Source organism: Mastomys coucha, unplaced genomic scaffold (genome assembly GCF_008632895.1).
Source record: "Mastomys coucha isolate ucsf_1 unplaced genomic scaffold, UCSF_Mcou_1 pScaffold6, whole genome shotgun sequence".
Taxonomy (NCBI): Eukaryota; Metazoa; Chordata; class Mammalia; order Rodentia; family Muridae; genus Mastomys; species Mastomys coucha.
Genome location: NW_022196912.1, coordinates 25,988,457 through 26,009,512, shown reverse-complemented (window position 1 = coordinate 26,009,512; position 21,056 = coordinate 25,988,457). Strand labels below are relative to the sequence as shown.

General features: G+C 43.2%; 1 protein-coding gene, 1 non-coding gene and 1 pseudogene across 19 annotated transcripts in view; 2 read left to right on the top strand and 1 right to left on the bottom strand.

Moving 5' to 3' along the window:
- The window catches only part of Dtnb (dystrobrevin beta), a 207,203-nt gene extending 186,515 nt beyond the window's left edge, over positions 1-20,688 (bottom strand). For 3 of the 18 annotated variants that reach the window (XM_031356370.1, XM_031356371.1, XM_031356376.1), the window contains exons 1-2: positions 19,775-19,860; positions 386-453 (exon numbers count right to left, since the gene is read on the bottom strand). In XM_031356370.1, the coding sequence (XP_031212230.1) occupies positions 386-453; positions 19,775-19,839 (133 nt within the window). In that variant the 5' untranslated portion in view covers positions 19,840-19,860. The other 15 variants (XM_031356382.1, XM_031356385.1, XM_031356386.1 and 12 more) reach the window with 11 other exon arrangements.
- Positions 5,127-5,330, top strand: LOC116081258. The gene has a single exon (XR_004114770.1). It is a non-coding gene; the product is annotated as a small nucleolar RNA SNORA73 family (small nucleolar RNA).
- Positions 7,524-7,814, top strand: LOC116080125 (annotated as a pseudogene).
- Positions 20,689-21,056: the final 368 nt, after the last annotated feature.

Below are 21,056 nucleotides of genomic sequence, written 5' to 3'. Positions count from 1 at the left end.
GGGAGGGAAGGGCAGGGAAGGGAAGGGAAGGGAAGGGAAGGACACAACCTCAACTCAAGTCTCAAGTCAATTTAGAGTCTTCCAATTCCATGCTTCTGCAACTCCCATTCCTCCCTCTCTAAGGCTTTCCAACATACAATTTTTAACTGATAGAACTATTACTTAGCCAGACAGTGGTGGCACACACCTTTAATCCCAGCATTTGGAAGGCAGAGGCAGACAGATCTCTAGGTCAATGTGGTCTACAGAGTGAATTTCAGGGCAGCCAGGACACACAGAGAAACTGTCTCAAAAAACAAAAACCAAACAAACACTTATAAAATTACTTGATAAAAATAACACAAAAGCCCACAGTATTCCATGTGTGTGAGCCCAGGACACTCACGCATTTCTATGAAGAGCTGCCTCTTCTCCGCCATGGTCTTCCGCTTGTTTCCACCTTCCTCAATCATCCTAGAGATGAAGACAGACACAATGAGCCAAGGTGTGGTATGACGATTCAACCAAGTGCTCAACTGCAAGAGGTACAGGAGACCACAGGGACATCGTCAAAAATAAAGTGGGACCCTCCCACTAAGAAACATGAGCTATTCTCCCATTATCTGGTAGCTCCCAAGAGATACAGAAGTCAGTATACTAAAGGAGTTGGTATGTTTACTTCCTGAGTTGAAAATACAGGACTTTTTTTCTAAGAGTAGAGACTCATACTTGCTCTTGGGCTACTCTAGACCTCACAACATAGCCAATACCAGCCTTGAATGTGCAGCTGCTCCCCTGCTCCAGCCTTATGAGTGCCATGCATGTATACAGGCATACACCATCATGCCTGGCTGAGGATGGCTTTTTTTCCAACTTGATTATTTTCTTCCTTGCTTTCTTTCTTTCAGAACATTGAGTATGTTCAGACAGTTTCCTCCACCACCGCTGTTTTGTAAATATTATATTACTAAAATATGATTTCAGATACAACAGAGAAAGCCCATAATAAAGAACATAAGAATTTTCCATTTACATACAAAAAAGAGACATAAAATCTTATGTTTTAGGTTAAACTATATTAAACAAAAAGATACTCATCCCAAGCTTGTTTTTGTTTTTGTTTTTTAAGATTTATTTATGCATTATATGTAAGTATACTATAGCTGTCTTCTGACACCCCAGAAGAGGGCGTCAGATCTCACTACAGATGGTTGTGAGCCACTATGTGGTTGCTAGGATTTGAACTCAGGACCTTCAGAAGAGCAGTCAGTGCTCTTAACTGCTGAGCCATCTCTCCAGCCCTCGTCTCCAAGCTAAAGAGCTCTGCAAAGGGATTTTTCTGTCACATACTAATAGCTATGCCAGGTGTTAAATCCTTACATTTGTGGAACCAAGTGTCAGGCCCCAACTACCTGAGAGAGAGGCTGAAACAGGAGAATTTTTTAACCTATTAGTTCAAAACTGGCGCGTAGAACACAATAAGACATTGTTATCTGCATTCCTCTTATCTATTCAGTCCCTACACAAAAAGCCTACATGCCTGCTTTATGATCACTGCTGCTTCTGCTTCACAGATCAGGCAACAGAGTCTGAGAAAGCTAACTTGCTAAAGGGCGCATAACTCAACATCAGTGCCACCGAAATCTCTTGAACACACTTTTCACATAACTGTTATTTACAGAGATCTGAATCCTTAGTGTCTAAAAAGCTAGAACACAGCCCATTATACAGACCTATTTGTGCCAACTTCTGCTGAACATAAGCCAGAAAATTACCATGAGTAGATTAAACTGTTGTAAAGCACTCTCAAGTATGATTAAACTGTTATCCATTAAACAAGTACAAACCATTCTCAAACATCTTATGATCACAAACTAAATGACAACTATATAAACTGCATATTCACTAGAGCAAGATGCCTGCCTGGTTATAACAAGTTCAGCTTTAACCCAACGAAACTGTAAAATGTAAATATAGTCCTTAACATTGCATAATTAAGAGTTTGATCAAGATTGACCCCATCCCAAGTCACTGAAATGTTATGGGGAAGCTTCAATACACATAGTGGTTACAATTTACCCCAAGTAAAAGAAATTTTGAACAAAAAGTAAGCCAAAAAAAGCTTCCAGAAAAACAATCTAATAAAATCTAGGACTTAAAGAAAAAAACAGGAGTTGGCTCCAGTAGTCTGTGATTACAAAGGGAAGAAGCCACTCGGCGAAAGCTTGCTGTTCCGTTATCCCAGATGTGATCTCTCACAAAGTCAACTGATACAGCTCACAACTGAATAACCACAATGATCTTTATGTGACATCTCACAGGTTGTCACCTCTACTTCAGTATTCCTTTCATCATATTTCTCAAAGCAGAGAAGACAAATTCCTAGAGATTGCTGAATTCTTAGTGGTAATTTTCTAAAATGTTATTTTCATTTTCAGATTCATCTTGGGAAACAACATATATCCTGGGTCATCTAGATGGCCAACACCCTACAAGTACTGCCAGGCAATTTCAGTATCCACAACCACATGTAAATTGACTAGTGGCTGGTGAATGGCAGGAACTATACTTTCTTGGGCACATCTGACCTGCCATCTGCTTTTACAATAGAATTCTGAAGCACAGCCGAGGCTATCCGGTTCTGTTCCCTTTTTCTTCTTAGGAGAGGATATGAGGGCTACACATGGGCTCATGTATTCCAGGCTAGCCTCAAACTTGCTAAACAACTGAGGAAGACTTTGAACTCCTAATCCTTCTGCCTAAGAGGTGGGATTATAGGTATGTATTTTCATGCCTGGCTCCATTCCTGTATTATCATCTATGGCAGACTGCAATGCATGCCACAGAGAACTTCTGCCCTGAAAAGTCTGAAATTTACTATCTGGCCCTTTAAGAAAAAGTTGCCCATCTTATTTATAGCACTCATTAACACTGGATTACTACATGTCTGACTGCAATTAGACTAGGGCATCCCCTTTGTCAAAATGAAAACAATCACACCACGTGCCTTTGTTTCAGTTCTTTACTGAAGGTCTGTCCTTGGAGAAATGCTTCAATCAATCTAAGATTCATTCCTTGTTGCTAAAATGGCATTTAAAGAAAAAAAAAAAAATCACACAAACTGCACCAACTATTATGGCCTAAATGTGAAATGTCCTGCACAGGTTCGTGCATTTCACAGGTCCCCAGCTGGTGGCACTGTTTGTGGAACCTTTGACACTGTAGCCTAGTTAGTCAACGTGGTTGCTGGGAGCGGGCCTTTAAGATGTTCTGGTTCCACCCTGCTTCCCAGGTGCAAATAAATTGCAACCACCTGCCTCAAGCTCTAGGAGCCACTGTGGACTGGATCCTCAACCTTTCTTACATTGCTTTGTACATTTGTCTCATCAAAAAGGCAAGTATTTATACATCCAGCTTTTATTTGTTTGTTTGTTTTCAAATGAAAGAAAGAAAAGAAAACACAAGGGGAAATGAAGAGATTCGAGTGGAGAAAAAATACTACTACGAAAATACTTTGATAATTTACAGCCTAGCACAGAAGTAAACAGTATATACTTCAGAGGTTTTAAAAAGGATGAGGCAGGAGCTGAAGATATGGCTAAATGGGGTACCCTGCTTGAGGCAAAAATATAAGGACCTAAGTTCGATCCCCAGCATCCACATTAAAAAAAAAAAGAAGCCAGATGTGGTGGTGTACACTTGTAATCCCTAATGTGATGAGAGGTAGGGGAAGGGGAGACAAGCTGATCTCAGCAGCTCAATAACCTGCCTGTCTAGCTAATCAGTGAGCTCCAGGTTCAAAAACTAATGTAGACAGCAATAAAGTAAGACACCCAACACCCATGTGGAGACATGAAAGAAAACATGCACACACACATGCAAGGTAACACACACACACACACACACACACACACACACACACACACACACAGGAAACAACGATGCAGTAGACACTGTCCTGGTCTTCCCCAGGTGGCTTGGTTACTTTCCTACTGCTGCAAGTTCACTGTATTGTCACAGCTGCACTTTTCCCTGGAGAATTCCCTTCAGCTGGCTGAACACTCTCTAGCCAAGAAGCCTGCAAAGTTACTCCCATAAGGCGACAGACAGCTGCAGTAGATGACTGATAAGTCCTAAATACCCAGCCCAAGGAAGGATCCTGGAATTTGGGGTGAGTGTATAACCTCCTCAGTTACTGAGCACTACAAAACCCAAGCTAATGTATGTGGGACCGTGAGAGACACATGTGAAATAAGCCTGAGCAGGTGAACTAGAGAGACCACCCAACAAGGGCTTAGCACTGTTTTCTCACAGCCCCAGGCCTGAACTCCAAATCTCAAGCTCCCCAACTAAAGCCTTGTAACACATGCTTTAAAAAAAAAAAAAAAAAAAAAAAAAAAAAAAAAAAAAAATCACCCAGGAAAGCCCTCTAGTTAGCTTGCTTGGAGTGAAGAAAGGTGAGCTAAAGCAGAGTGGAAGAATCCCCAGCCACTTTTCCTCCCCTCCTCCTCCTCCTCCTCCATTCCCTCCTACCCCAGCTCATGAGCAGTCTCACACTGAAGGCAACAGAAGCAGGAAAAGTAGCTGTGTGGAAAAGTACAGGAGGTAAAACTGAAGAGAAAAGGAAATGAAAGTAACTAGCTTGACAGAAAAGAAACACAACTGTCCTTGTTCACCTTGACATGATCATCTATGCGGAGGACCCAAGAGAGTTCCCCAAACCTGCCAACTAATAAACTATTACAGCAAGGTTAGTGATCAATACACAAAAATCAATATACAAAGCCTATTTCCTGTGTAGTACCAACACACTGAAATTTGAAATAATAACATAATGCCACATTAAAAAATAAAAATATAGGTACTGGAGAGATATCTCAGGGTCAAGAGCACGTACGGCTTTTACAGAGGACCTAGGTTTGATGCCCAGTGCCCACACAGTGGTACATATACATACAAGCAAAACACTCACATATAAAATAAAAAAGTGAATAAATCTAATAAAATTATTAAAAATATATCATTTATATTATCATCCCCCCAAATATGAATATTTTGTGCAAATACAGCAAAGCATGTATAAAACTAATGTGAAAAAAAAAACTATAAAACTAGTGGAAAAAATCAACATAAAACTAAATAAATTTCCAATGTGGACACCCCGGGAGGTCACTCTCCCCGGGCTCTGTCCTAGTGGTGTGAGGGAGCTTAGGGCACCCCCCAGTGATGTACAGTCCCCTTCCACAACGTTGGAGATGAAGCTGGGCTTCCAGTCTGCGCCTGCATATTCCTACGACTTCTCAGAGTCCCTTGGACAATGACTGAGGAGACAAACCATGCAGGAAACAAGAAAAAAAAAACTAAATAAATTACTAAGATTACATGCTTATAAATAAGAAAACTAAACACTCAAGATGCCAGTTCCTTTAAACTCAGTCTATAGATTCAGTGAAATCCCAACCAAACTCTGAGCAAGTTACTTTGTAAACACCAACAAACTCATCCCAATGTCTACACAAAAGACAAAAAACTAAGAATAGCCAAGATGGTATTTTTTAAAAAATAAAGATTGAGGTCAGATACTGCCAGCTTCAAGACTCACACTGTCAAAAGACAATCCAATGAGGAAAAGTGGTCTTCTCAATGAGGGTTACTGCTAAGAATTGATTAATTAATTAATTAATATCCAAATGCAAAAACATTCTAAACACAGCTGGCTTTATACTTGCCACAAAAATTAACTCAAAGTGCCCTAATTTAAAATCATAAAACTATGTAACTCCTAGAAATCACAGGAGAGAACAAAGAGCCTAGGGTTATGACGAAGATTCTCTTTTATTCTCCCAGACAGAGAACTGTGGTAATCCTCCTGCCTCAGCCTCCCAAGTGCTGATACTACAGGTGTGAGCCAGCTTACCCAGTTGACAATGATATTCATTCTCTCTCTCTCTCTCTCTCTCTCTCTCTCTCTCTCTCTCTCTCTCTCTCTCTACTGTGTGTGTGTGTGTGTGTGTGTGTGTGCGTGTGTACAGTGTATATATGTATGGCATAACTCTGCACACCTACTTGTACAGAGGCTAGCAGACATCAATCAGGTATCCAGCTCTATCACTCTCAATAAACCATCATCTCTGTTCCCTCCCACTCTCCCACCCTTGATGCTAGGGTTACAGGTGCACACATGGCCGGACTTGGCTTTTTCTAAGATCCCAACTGGAGTCCTCATGTTTGCACAGAAAGCACTCATACTGGAGAAATGAGCCATCTCTTTAGTCCTGATGAGGGCTTTTTAGATATAACAGCACTGGCAGAGCCAAAGAAAGAACTGTTAAATTGAACTTCAGTAAAAGTAAAAAGTTAGAACACACCTTTAATCCCAGAACTGAAGAGGCAAAGACAGGCAGATCTCTATGAGTTTGAGGGCAACCTGGTCTACACAGTGAGTCCCAGTCGAGGCTACACAAGAGACCCTGTCTCAAGAAACAAAACAAAAAATAACAACAACAAAAGGGTCTCTGGGCTCCACAGACATGCTCACCAGCACACTCACACAAGCACATAGAGAGAATCAAAACAAGATACCATGGTGTGCCTATGAAAATAGCCAAAGCGAAGAACAAACCATACCATGCACTAGTAAGAATGTGAAACAACAGGTCCAGCCACTTCAGGCAGTTGGCTGTTATCATACAATCGTTGGTATTTAGGCAGAGATGGTGAAAAATGTACATCTACTAAAAAAACTGCACCCAGATATTCATAGCAGCTTTAGTCATGATTGCCAAATCCTGAAAACAACCACATTGTCCTTCAGTGGGTGAAGAGATAAACTATTCAGTTCTATAAAGGAATGGACTATGAAGCCATTAAAACATTGAAGAGACTTAAGTACAAATTACTACGGGAAAGGAGTCAGTCTGGAGCCAGGAGTAGTACTGAGCACCTGTAATCCCAGCACAGAGTACACTGAAGGCCAGCCTGGGCTAAATGAAACCCTGTCACAAAAACCAATCTAAAGAGGACAAAAAGCACCATTTTAACTATATAACACCCATGAAAATGCAAACTACTGAGACAGGTAAGACTGGTGACTGTAGCGTTAAGGCGGGCAATGAATCCAATGACACAGAGGACTATTTGTGCCATGAAACTATTCAATCTGATAATGGCTGGTGCATGCCATTGTGACATTGTTTAAACCAACAACACTAAGTCAACCAGAATGTAAAACTAAGGATTTGGGAGCGAACAATGTGTCAGTACAGACTTAACATCCCACACGCAGGGGAATGCTAGTGATCAGGAGGCACTGTGTAATCTACAGATTTGAGACACTAAACAGAACTCTGACCTTCTTGCTACAAGAGGACAGCATTTCCTGCTGAAACAGGCAAAGGCCTGTGCTGGAGAATGTCCTGAAAGATGTTTATCTTCCAAGACCTAACCCTGACTCTGAGAGAGTAAGAACAAGAGGCCAAAAGAGTGAGATGTCTGTTTTTGAGTCCGAGCATTTGTGGTGTTGACCAGTCTGGAGCAAATTAAAAATGGGTGATGTTGAAAAGGGCAAGAAGATTTCTGTTCAGAAGTGTGCCCAGTGCCACACTGCAGAAAAGGGAGGCAAGCATAAGACTGGACCAAATCTCCATGGTCTGTTTGGGTGGAAGACAGGTCAGGCTGCTGGATTCTCTTACACAGATGCCAACAAGAACACAGGCATCACCTGGGGAGAGGATACAAAAAGTACATCATGAACAAAAATGACCTTTGCTGGACTGAAGAAGAAGGGATAAAGGGAAGGCCTAGTAGCTTATTTTAAAAAGGCTACTAATGAGTAATTCCACTGCCTTATTTATTACAAAACAAATGTCTCATGGCTTTTAATGTATACCATAATTTAATTCATACACCAAATTCAGATCATGAATGGCTAACAATGTTTTTGTTGACAGTCCTGATTTAACTAAAACCGACTTGTCATTAAAAAAAACAAAAACAAACAAACAAACAAAAAAACCAGGCCAAGGCTGGAGAGATGGCTCAGCAGTTAGTTAAGAACACTGACTATTCTTCCAGGGACTAGGACTCAATTCCCAGCACCTACTTGGTATCTCACAACTGTCTGTAACTCCACTTCCAGGGACTCCAACACCCTCACACACACACACAAACAGGCAAAACACAATGCAATAAATAAATCATTAAACACAAAACACAATAAAAATAAATAAGTCATTAAAAAAAAAGTAAGAGGTCAGTCAGAGCTCTTTTTACAGTTTCCCAAGAACACAGGCATCACCTGTGGAGAGGATACAAAAAGTACATCATGAACAAAAATGATCTATGTGCTTTCTGCCCTGACATACACACAGGCTCCTAATCATCAGCATTCCTCATCTGTGTGGTATGTTCCTTAGAATCAGTAAGCCTGTACTGACACATAGGAACAGGGAGGTACTATGCCTATGTTAGGGAGACAAGGGTTAACTCAACCAACAAACACCTGCTGGGCCTGGGAAGGGATCTTGAGTGTGTTGAACTATACGCTGAAGAATGCTGATATGAAGCACTGGCTCATGAACACCGGATGCCAATCCTGCTGTGCTGTGGAAGGACTCCTGTAAGCCTGAAACACAGTACTAAAGTGATGTTCTACAGAAAATGAGTGAGAGATGCTGGGACCGCAAGGAGGCATGAACGAAGGTGTCAAAAGCGCTCCCTCATCCTCTACACCACCTACAGTTTAACAAGTCCTTGCATCCTAGGCTGGCAGCAGCTGTTTCTCCCCACCACCACCACCCAAGCTCTGGAGTCTTACTTTCTTCAGGGCAGGCCTGAAGCTATAAATCTACCGCCTGGAAACACCCTTACCTACAGCTGATGGGGGTACAGAAGGGCCACTGCTGCCTCACCCACTCTGGGATACCTGTCTCACACTGTCTCCTAGGGGCACAGTGAGAACAAGCTATAGCTACTCCACTACTAACAGACAGTCAACCCCTTATTTCCTATCTCACTTCTTTCTGTCCAAGTTTTTCATGGGATAACCTCCTAAACAAAATGCCAGCATTCACATCCTTGCCTAGAATCAGTTCCTACAGAAACTCCAATACCTGTTCATTCAACCAAGCTTATGACTCAAACTGTCTCATGTCCAAACTTATGAGGCACATAAACTGAGTGTGCCAATTACGTCCCTGGGGCCAGTGCTTTATGGGTGCTGTTATCTGCTTCTCTGTACTTAGGATTTCAACAGCTCTAGACTCAACAAGGACCTACTACCACCCATAAGGGAACTACTACCCACTACAGCTAACCCCACAGCCCTGACATTGAGACTGGACCTTGAGCATCAATATGCATGAATATGAGCTCACCTCTCTATTCCCTTCCACTGGAATTCTGCCTTTACTTAGCCACACTGTCTAAAGATAACCAATATCTCTTTATCCTCCTCATCACAAGCTGACTCTAACTTCAAACCCTGCCATTTCCTTCCTCCCAATCACTCTCATATCCAACCCACCCACCCTTTTCCCATTTCTACTGCCAAAACCTTCATCCAGATGAATGAACAACGATTCTATGGCCTCCTGATCTCAGGACTCCCCGCCCTCTCTTTCCTGGAGTTCATCCTGCAGACACACAAAACAGCATGCCCACTGACTACATCCACATAAACCTGTCTGCTCTTGAGAGCATCCAGTCATGCTTTCAGGCAGGAACTTCTTTCCACTCAAACTGAAGACGTAACAGAGGCACAGCCTACAAAGTACAGAAGATGAGAGTGCTAGGTGTGAGTCAAGGAATCTTAAGTCTAAAAGCTGAAACTCTCAGTTCCTACACGAGGCTGTTTAACATTCCTGGCCCAAAGCCAAACTGAGGAAACAAGTTTTTACACAGAATACCAAGACAACAATTCATGAGATAAAAAATTTCTAAGTTGAATGTTATCAAAACAAACTACTCTGCAAAGTTATAAAAAGGTGAAAACACGCAGAATAAAATAAAAATATTTTAAGGCCAGCCAGATGGCTCAGCGAGTAAAAGCTCTGGTGAACTCAGTCTGATCCCCAGAATAGGGAAAAAAGTAAGAGTAAACTGACCCCCAGGGGTTGCCCTCTGGCACCGTGCACCCATAGCACAGATGGTCACCTCACATCACACTCACACACACTAGTGAATACTTTCTCAAAGCACACACAAATTTTAGAAATAAGGCTTAAAACACAACAACAATAACAAAAACCCAAAGCAAGACAAACAAAAAACAGTCCAATTAAAAAATCATCAAGGGGCCGGGCATTGGTGGCGCACGCCTTTAATCCCAGCACTTGGGAGGCAGATTTCTGAGTTTGAAGCCAGCCTGGTCTACAGAGTGAGTTCCAGGACAGCCAGGGCTACGCAGAGAAACCCTGTCTCAAAAAAACAAACAAAAAAAATCAATGGGCCAGCAGGACAGTTCAGTGGGTAAAGGTGCATACCCACCAAACCTGAAACCCGAGTTGGATCCCCGGGACTCACATGTTGGAAGAAGAGAGGCAACTCCTGCAAGCTGCCCTTTGACCTTCACCAGCACACAAACCATAATAAATAAATGTTTTGAAATGGCCAAAGAAGGTAGAGTAAGTAATAATGTGGAAAATATGTTCAGTAACTTCAAAATAAGAACATAAAACAAAAAAGAGATGCCATGGTGTGTCTATTAAAAGGGCTAAAATTGAAAAAACTGACAATAGCAAATGTTAACAAGAATGGAGAACAAAAGGAACTCCTATAACTGGGCAATAAACAAACTCTGCACCAGAAGGCACAAGGCAGTTCTTACCATATGACCCAGACAGAAATCACACTGCATTACTAACCCAATTTGAATTCAGACTTTATGTCACAAAACCTCCATCCACATGTTTTTGTTTTGTTTTTAGACAAAGTCTTGCTATGTATCTCAGTCTAGCCTCAAACTCACTGTTTACTATGTAGTCAAGGCTGGCCTTGAATGCCTGATCTTCCTGACTACACTTCCCAAGTGCTGGGATTACCAGTGTGTGCCACCACCCCTGACAAGTTTTAGTCTTTTTTAAAAAAATACAAAATCACAGATACCCACCCTGCCCTCCTGGTGCTGGGGGTGCTGGGATTAAAGATGTGCTCCACCACAACCAGTCCCAACTGGCTTTATTTTTAATTGCAAACACTGGGAAGAACAAAGATGCCCTTCAACAGGTGGCTGTGTAAGTCAACTATAGTTCTTCCTAAAGTGCAATGCTGTTCACCAGTAAAGAGTGGAGCGCTTATTTAAGGAAACTTAAATACAAGTGAAAATACGAAAGGAAAATGCAAACATAAGACACCACATACGACAGTACCCCAAGTCCAAGACCTAGAGGAAGCAAAGTATCAGACACAGCAACACCGTCAGTGTCTGACCAGGTCAGGGATGGGAAGACACATGGGTGAAGCACACAGGAGGAGGAACCTATATGTAATACTAAATTTCGTCTTTCTTTCCTAAAGTAAAAACATTCTAAAAATTTATCAATGAGTAATGAAATGTTAAGATACGAGATTATCACAAAATTTAAATCATACTGAAAATTTTTTCAATAAAAAACAGGTGTAATAGCACATGCCCATAATGCCAGCACTGGAAGGTAGAGGCAGGAGGATCTGGAATTCAAGGCCAAGTTCATCTACACAGAGTGTGTGGCCAGCTCTGCCCCCTACTCTGCCCCCTGGTCCCCCACCACCAAAAATGCCTTTCAGTTTAGTCTGCCTTCAATTCTGCATGCTTAGTTTTAAAATATCACAAACTTCAGGGCATGGTGGTACATGCTTTATCCCAGCACTCGGGAGGAAGGGACTGAGTTCTCAGCAAGGCTGGTCAACAGGAGAGTCAGGGCTACACAGAGAAACTGTGCCTCAAATAAATAGACAGACAGACAGACAGACAGATAGATAGACACACAGATAGGCAGACAGATAGACAGACTGACTGACTAGAAGGATAGCTCAGTGGTTTAGAACACCTGTTACTTTTGCAGAGAACCCATTCAGCACCCATATGGAGGCTCAGAACTATCTAAAACTCCAGTTCCTAGAGATCCAATGCCCCTTCTAACCTCTGCAGACACCAGACACACATGTGCTGAACGTACCCACACACACAAGCCAAGCAGAGCACCACTTGCCTTTAACCTCAGCACTCCCAAGGCAAAGGCAAGCGCACCTCTGTGAGTGTGAGGTCAACCTGATCTACATATCGATTACCAATAGAACTGGAGCCACACTGTGAAGCTCTACCTCAAAAACAAAAGCCAGACAAATTCAGACACATAAAATTTTCTAAGTCTTTTACAACTAAATTATGGACTGATTACCAAAATTCATAAACTTTATGTTCTTAAGTGATTAAGCCTGTAGATTTTATACAACAGAAAGAAGACTAAGAAATGGCTATTAAACTAAAAGCTTCAAATTAAAAACAGCAATAAAATACAGAAAATAAAATAGGATAGAAAATATTACTAAAAATTAGGCATTAGTCTAAAGTCAAAGGCTATTGTATTCAAGAAAATACACTAATTTATTTTGGTATGATTGGTAGGTTTTCTGTTTTTGTTTTTAAGATAGAATTCTCATTCTGCAGCACAGGTCTGAAGTGGTGTGGAACTCTAGATGTAGCCCAAGCTGGCCTCAAACTCAAGGCAACCTTCCCAATTTAGTCTCTCAAGAACTGGTATTACAGGTATGGAACACCATGCCCAGCTTTTGGTGTTGCGGTACTTAAAGCAACATAATCATGTATCTTAGGAAAACAGAAATAGCAAGAGAGTACACAGAAAGTTCATATGGAAGCCAGGAGGTGGTGACTCATGCCTTTAATTCCAGGGAGGCAGAGGCAGGTGGAGCTCTGTGAGTTTAAGGCTAGCCCAGTCTACAGAGCTAGTTCTAGGACATCCAGAGATACACAGAGAAACCCATCTCAAAATAAAATAAAATAAAATAAAATGCAGAAACAATACTGTTAGTCTATGATATTATAACATCACCATAATATCACCTTAAGACATGATATACTCAGCATAATCATTATACGGGCATGTTTAGTTGCTTTCAGCTGATTCTACATCAGTCTAATCAGATCAATGTTTTAGATGTTGCAGCTGATTGACAAGCTCATCCCGGAAACAGAAGCAGTGTCTGTTCTGTTTTTCCTTGTTCTGCAAGTATGCTTGCATTGTGACTTCACCAAAAATTCACTCTGCAATTTCTCTGCAGGAATTCTGTTAAGCCAGTCATCTATTTAGCAAGGTTCATTTCCTTCAAATCTGACAGCCCACCGAGCCTGACAGAGGTGAGCTACAGTATAGCTAAACAGTATAAGCAGACCAAAAAGGAGAATCACCTATGTAGGCTGAGGTGTTGCCACTGTCAGCGCCATCCCCTAGCACATGCCACTAAGTCCTGTCATCAGATATACAGATGACGTGTCAATGACAGGTTACTTATTAATAAAACATAACTGCCTAATCTGCTCCTTACCCTGTCTACAGCACCTTTTCCCAAGCCTGTCACTTCCCAATTTTGGAAGAGGTGACATCTCTTAAAACAGCCTGGTGTGTGGCTTTCAGGAGGCTGAACCCCAGCTCTCAGGAGGCTGAAACCAAAGGATGCTGAGTTCAAGATCAGCCTGACAAGAAAGCAAGACCCGCCCTGTTTCAAAAAAACAAAACAAACAAAATGAAATCTAGAATAAGAAGTCGGGCCTGTGATAGGTAGGCCTTAGGAGCAAGTCAGGACTGTGTATGTTATGACTAGCTGAGGAGATTAAGACCTAAGATTATGAAGCAATTACTTTAGGTAGCCAAAGATGTGGCTGTAAGCCCTCCCTCTCCATCCCACTGTGCAGATCACCCTCTGCAAAGCAAACCGGAGTAAATGAAAAAGTAAGGAAATTCCCAAAACAGTGGTGCCCACGATGAGATGTGGGGGAGAGGGCAGCAAGAATCCTCCTGTCTGTTCTCTCCTAGGAAGACACCGAGCTGGACATGGTCTGCAGGCAGAGGCTGAGTAACTACCACGGCACACAGACTAAAGCAGAGGGAGAGACCACTCTGGAAACGTTTCTAGCACATGTATATACTGCAGTAAGTGTAAAAAGAGCCTTCCTTTCCTTTGAATTGGTTTGTCAGTTTCTTAATCTTTGTACCTGTTGCATCAGAGCATTCAGATGTGGGCTAAGGAGCTGGCTCAGTCAGCACTTGCCTTGCAGACACCAAGATCTGAATTCATGACCCACGTTTTTAAAAAGTCCTGGGGGCTGGATGGGCAAAGTTCAGTAAGGTAAAGCACTGGTCATACAGTGTGAGGACTGGGATTTGGATTCCCACAACCCACATTAATTTGAAATGGCACTTGCAGCCTACACTTATGAGATGGGGCTCCCCAGAGCAAGATGACTTGCTAGGTTAGCTAAATCAGCAAACTCTGGATTCAGGTGAAAGACCTGACTACAGTATGTAAGGCAGAGAAGAACTCAAGGAAGACCCCACACATCAGTCTCTGGCTTCCACATATAAACACACACAGACGCCCCACACATACATAAGCAAAGAGGTAAGTCAATTAATAGCCCAGGCTTGGTGACAAGTTGTTCTAGTCTCCTCAGCCCTGAGGAGGCAGAGACAGGTAGTTCTGTGGTGCTCTCAAGCCAGGCAGACCAGCCAAATCTGCCAGCCTGAAGCCAGTAAGAGAAGCTAGCTCAAAACCCAAAGCGAATGGTGCCCCAGGAACAACATCTCAGGTTTTCCTCTTGCCTCCACATGCACTAACTAGCACACACAAGCAGAGACCCAGGCACACACAGAGCACTCTGGAAAGCCAAGTGCAAATACACAGTCTCCTGTAAAATCAGACTTCCCCGAGGTGGGTCTAAGCTCAGACTGTGACTAATACAATCAAATACACCTTCAATAAATAACTAAAACAAAACAAAACCAAACAAAAAAACAAAACAAACTAACTCCCTTGCTCATTTCAGGAAAATCCTCAAATATCCTTCCTGTAATTCTTATTCTTTTCTCTTTCAGATTAAAAGGGGTGCCAGAGAAAATAAACTTAAAACCCTAGATACCGTCTTGTAAAAAGTATGAAAGCATTCTCTCTCTGGGTTCCAATAAAAAAAAAATTCAGTAACATACCCTACAACTACACAGAGCTCTGAACAGCTGAACTAAACCTTACCAGGGCTACATTAACTCGCAAACCATGCAAAAAGTCTAGCATGATGCTCGGCACAAGCTGAGAGCCTAACAAATGTCAGTTATCAGGCACTCCAACTACAGTGCCACTCAGTTACAAAGGTATTTAGTCCAAACTTGATTATCACAGCATTTTAATCCTATTTTAATTTATATACAGTGTTAGTAATACACATAAATTCAAGATCAAGGGGCTGGAAATGCAACTGTATTGCAGTGCTTGAACCAATATGCAGGAAATGCTTACAATGTTTACTAGCCCTGAGTTCCAACAACACTGCATAACCCAGGCGTAGTGGTTCAAACCTGTAATCCCAGCAATCAGAAGGTAGAGGCAGAAGGATCAGAAATTCAAGGTTATCTCCAGCTACACAGTGAGTATGAGGCCAAACATGGGACTCTATCTCAGAAAATATAAAAATATCTGACATAACTGAGAAGGGTACCAAACGTCTGTAATGCCAACATTTGGATGGCTGAGGCAGGGGAACTGCTATGAATGGAGGCCAGCCTGGCTTACTTACTGAGTTCTAGGCCAGCCAGTACTCACAAATAGAGACTCTGTTCAAAAAAAAAAAAAAAAGAATTAAACTATAGACATGTCTGTCTTTCAGGTAACTACAACCCAAGTAGTCCATCTTATTTCTTTTTAATTTTTTTTATTCTTGTTTCTACTTTTATGTATATGGCTATTTGCCTACAAGTATGCCTGCACCACTCACTTGCCCAGGGCTCACAGAGGCCAGAAAAGGGTGCTGGATGCCTTGATACTGGGGTTACAGATGGTTATGAGCTCCCATGACAGTGTTAGGAATCAAATGCAGGTCTCTGAGATGAGCAGCTAGTTCTCTTACCTACTGAGTCATCTCTCCAGCCACAGCAGTCTACCCTATCTCTACCATACTAAAAGAAAAGAAAAATCATTTCAACAAATGCCAAAAATACGCCATTGATAAAACTCAACACTCAGTAAAAATATAAACAAAAACAGAAGAAACATCCTTAAATTGACAAGAAACATCCACCAAAAAGCTTCAGCAAGTATTACAGTGAGCAGGATATAAAGTGAATAAAAAAAATTAAATTAAAAAAAAACATTTACAGCTACTAGCAAAATATTGTAAGCATTTCTACTCAGGAAAAAAAAATACTTTAGTGTCCTTTATCAACTCTGATACATGAAGGGACAACAATAAGAAGACATTGGCAAGACCCTAAGATCAATTTAAACCTCTCTGTTCAGCATAGGAGACACCTAGCTGCAACCCCTTTGCTTCACATCAATGAAAAAACTTTAATAGAAATCAAAAGAGAAGAAAACCTTACAGTGTTCCACTAGGAACACTACAAGAGACATAATTATGAGCAGGATGAAGGCAGGCTGGATTCTGAGTCTAGAACTGGCGCCTCCTGCAGGGGAGTTGTGGGGAATACAATTCCAAGCAAAGGAGTGTGGAGAATACAAGGCATCTAAGACATACTCCGTGATGAGGAGCAGGGATAAGACTTGAGCTGAAAAGAAGCTTAAAATGCACTGTCAGTCTCTGCCTCTGCCTCGAGTTCAGTTTATGTAATAGTATGGGCTTAGTGTGAAGGTGCAAACAGACTCATGACCAGGAATTGAACCAGGACATACATTTATGAGGACAGGACCCTTGACCCTCAATTATATCTGATTCTAGACTCACACCCCTCCAGAACTGCTGAACATCTGAAATCCCACATATAACAGGCAAAAAGGGAGAGTATAGAAACGAGAAAGAAAAAGACATTCAAAGCAGAATGAGTCCATAAGTCAAAACCCAGGACAGCAGTAACTGAATAGTAATTCATCCCAGATGGGTTAAAAAAAAAAAAAACTTGTGTCTACAAAAAACATACACACAGAAGATTGCCACACTTTTATTCAGAATTACCAAAAACTTTCACTAGATGAGTGAATAAACAAACTAGTATTTCCAATGACTAGAGTATTATTTGCTGCTAAAAAGAAATAAGCTATCAGTCCAAAAGCAGGTATAGAAGAACCAAAAATGTGTATTACCAAGCAAAAGAAACCAGAAAATATAATTCATAGCCTGGGATAAATAATTTTTTTCAATTTTTCTCCTTTATTATACTTCTGTGTGTGGGTGTATGTGTGTGGGTACCCTCGTGCTATAGCAGATGGAGGTCAGAGGCCAACCTACAGGAATCAGTTCTTTCCTCCACTACATGGGTTTTAGGAATTGAACTAAGGTCATCAGAATTAGCAACAGGTGGGGGGAGGGGGTCTGGAGAGATGGTTCAGTGGTTAAGAGCACTGGCTGTTTTTCCAGAGAGCCTGAGTTCAATTCCCAGCAACCACATGATGGCTCACAACCATCTGTAATAAGATCAGATGTCCTCTTCTGGTGTGTCTGAAGAGAGCAACAGTGTACTCCCATACAGAAATATAATCTTTTTAAAAAGGGGGGAGCGTAATTTGGAGCATTTTACAAGCAACTATGCATCCTGAGCTGCACAAACTACCACAACTCCAGGAGCTGCCAGGCACAGAGACTCCAGCAAATGACACCCTAGAGCAGGCAGTGAACCTCCAACACATCTAGAAACCACAGCTCTAATGCTTATGCAATTTGAAGTTAATAAAATAGGGGTAGGGGCTGTCCCCAAGACAGCAGGAGTTAACCTTCTGGTGATACGAATGTATATATTTTGATTGGGATAGGTTACAAAGTATACATGGTTTTCCTTTTGTTTGTTCCTTTATTTGTTTTCTTTGTAGGGGGACTTTTATTACTTTGTTTTGTTTTTATTTTTTGGTTGAAACAGTGTCTTCCTATGTAACCCTAGTCTGCCTTGAAGTGATCAACTTGCTTCTGCCTCCTAAGGGCTGTGATCTAAAGACATGTGCCCCCCACACCCAGCAATATGTACCATTTTTCAAAACACCCAACTCAATATGTGAAATCTACCCATTTTATCCTATGTAAACTGCATATCAAGAAGGCACAGTAGTACACACCTGTAATTCCAGGACACACAGATAGGAGGATAGACATCAAGAAGGCACAATAGTACACAACTGTAATCCCAGGACACATAGATAGAATGAGGATAGACATAAATTCAAAGTCAGTCAGAATGACATAGAGAGACCCTATTTTAAAAAAACAAAACAAAACAAAACAAAACAACAACAAAAAAAAAAAAAAAAAAGAAAAGAAAAAGTTTGTTTTAACCAGGCATGGTGGTTCAAAGGAGAGACTAACAGAAAGATAGCCACAAGTTCAAAGCCAGCTTATAACCTGAGCTACAGTATATAGAGTACCAAGCCAGCTGAGGCTACTCAGCAAGACCCTGTTTCAAAAAACGGGGATAGAAGGTTTATTTTCAAATAAATGTAAATCAAATATCTAAATAAAATATTAGAAGTGGCTGAAACAAGGCACCCCAAAACAAAACCTAATCAAGACTTAATGATTATACCCTGAAATACAGATACTAATTAAAATAAAATAAATTCATGTACTTCAAGGCTTATTATATATGCAATGACAAATTTGGATTAATATTGCTCTTATTTTTTATATGAGGAGACTAAAGGTCAAATATGTTAACATCCAAGACATGAAATAAATGGTAAATGGAAATCCTGTGCACTCTAATACTTTAAGTAGAAATTCTGTCTCCCAGGCAAAATTCAGTGAACATAAAGACCCTGCCAGGACCACTTTGACTGTACAACCCCTTCAGAGACAGTTCCACTAAGTCTGATAAAAATCCTCAGGGAGCACATAAAAGGTCAAGTTTTAATTTGGCAAGCAAAGTAATCCAACAGGCACTGCAAGCCAGGGAAAGGAAGCAGCAGCTGGGGCTGGAGAGCCCAAGCAAGGCGGAGGACAGAAGTCCAGCCCTTACAGAACTGAAGAGACATAAGCATTCCCTCACTTCAGAACCACGATCCGAGAGGCGGGATAGAAATTATAAAGTGTTCTCTAGGCAAAAGAACCCTCCCGTCCTCCTCAAACGACCAGAAAAAAAGACCAGAACCTGATCTCAAGCAACCACCCAAAGATTAAGCTCCTGGTGCACAACATGCAAGAACCACATGGATGAAGAAGAGTGGCCACAAGCCACGGGAGTCCTGCCACCTAAGCCACTGTTTTAACCTACCAGCGCCTAAAATCCTGGGTTACCTGGGGAGGCAAAAAGAGAATCTGAGGACCAAAGTAAGTCCAGCGACCATCCCTAACTCTACAGAAACTGACACGACTCCATATAAAATGTATCAAATCCCTGCTTCCTCCATCCATCCCTGCAGTGGGCATCCATTGTAGGGCTGCTGGGATCCAGGCCACATCCCGAGGACTGAGCAGAAAACAGGCGCGGAGCTTAATTCTAGCTGGGAAGGCAAGATTCTCCTTCCAAATTTCTTCCCCGCACGCCCCCCCCCCCTTTAAACGTCAGTAAGACCCTTCAAACCTCTTCTCAATAGCTCCCACCAGCTTTCCTCAAGTATCTCACTTTCTCCACAAACCAAAGCAACTTACGGCTCCAGTTTCCCAGGGCTGGGAAAAATCCTAAAGAGACCTGAAGTGAACAGAACAGGAAACATGAAATAGAGCACTTTATATTTTGTGTGAATACTTTCATTGCCGGACTGTCAGCACTTCAACTGCAAATGATGGCTAAGAGTGATAAAGTCGTGACCCGGGCGCTGACCGCGGTTCTCTCCTGCTCCGTGGCTAATCAATAAAACGCTTGCAGAGAATGCTGGAAGGTCTCCCTGATCCCCTAAGGCCTGGCCCAGGAATTTAACAGTAAGCATTCGTCAGCTGCATCCTGCCTCTTCTCGGGACACAGTGCCTGCCCATCAGGGGTGACCTGGGTGGACAGGTTCGTCTACCGGGAGCCTCGGGAGACACCGAGAGGTGATCTGGAACGAATTCCCTTCCCTCTGCCAGGGCCTGCCTACCTACCTCACCTGCCCTCTGCCAGGACCTGCCGCCTTCGCCCCCCTCGGCACCTAACGCCGAGCCTCCTCCCCGCGAGCGTGGCTCAGGCTGCATCAGCAGCGCGCGCAGCCCGGCTCTGCGCTCCGCCGGCCCCTGCGCGCGCGGCTGGCCGGAGAGCCCTCCCCGGCCCAAGGGTCGCCGCTCCGGGGCCGCGCGCTCCGCCACCCCGCAGCCCTCCTCGCTCCTCCAGCCTCGGCGGACTCCCCACCTGGCTCGCTTCCCGGCCGGAGCTGAGGGGCCGTCGCGTGGCTCTCCGGCGGCCGCAGCCTCCTCCGACCCGGCCCCCTCGGCTGAGGCGGCTGAAGCAGCGGCGGCGACTGAGGCGGCGGCGCCCACTCAGGCCCCGGAGCCGCCCCCGCGGCGAACGTTCCCGGCGCCTCCGGCTCGCGCCGCTTTCCCCGCCCGGCACGCGCACCGAGCCCGCCCCCGGCGCGAGGGCGCGAGGGCGAGGGCGAGGGCGGGTGCGCGCCGAGGGGCGGGTGCGCGCGGAGGGAGGGGCGGGGCTTCCGCCGCGAGAGGGGGCGGGGAGGCGGTCGAGTGCCCTCCCGCGGGTTCGCGCGCCCCCTCCGGGCCTCTGCTGGGCGCGGGCGGCGGGGGCGGAGGCGGAGGTGCGCTTCCACTCCACAGGTAGCTGCCGGGGCGGCTGGTTGCTGCGCCGACGTGACTGCACCGTAAGGAATGCGAAGAAACACCCGGTGAATCATTCACCCAAGCCTGGAGCGCGGAATCCTCCCCCGAGTGACTTTCCACATTGCCTCAGCAGGCTGGCTGAGCACTGACTCCGAGCCTGGTGCCCGGTGGACACGATCTGGATCAT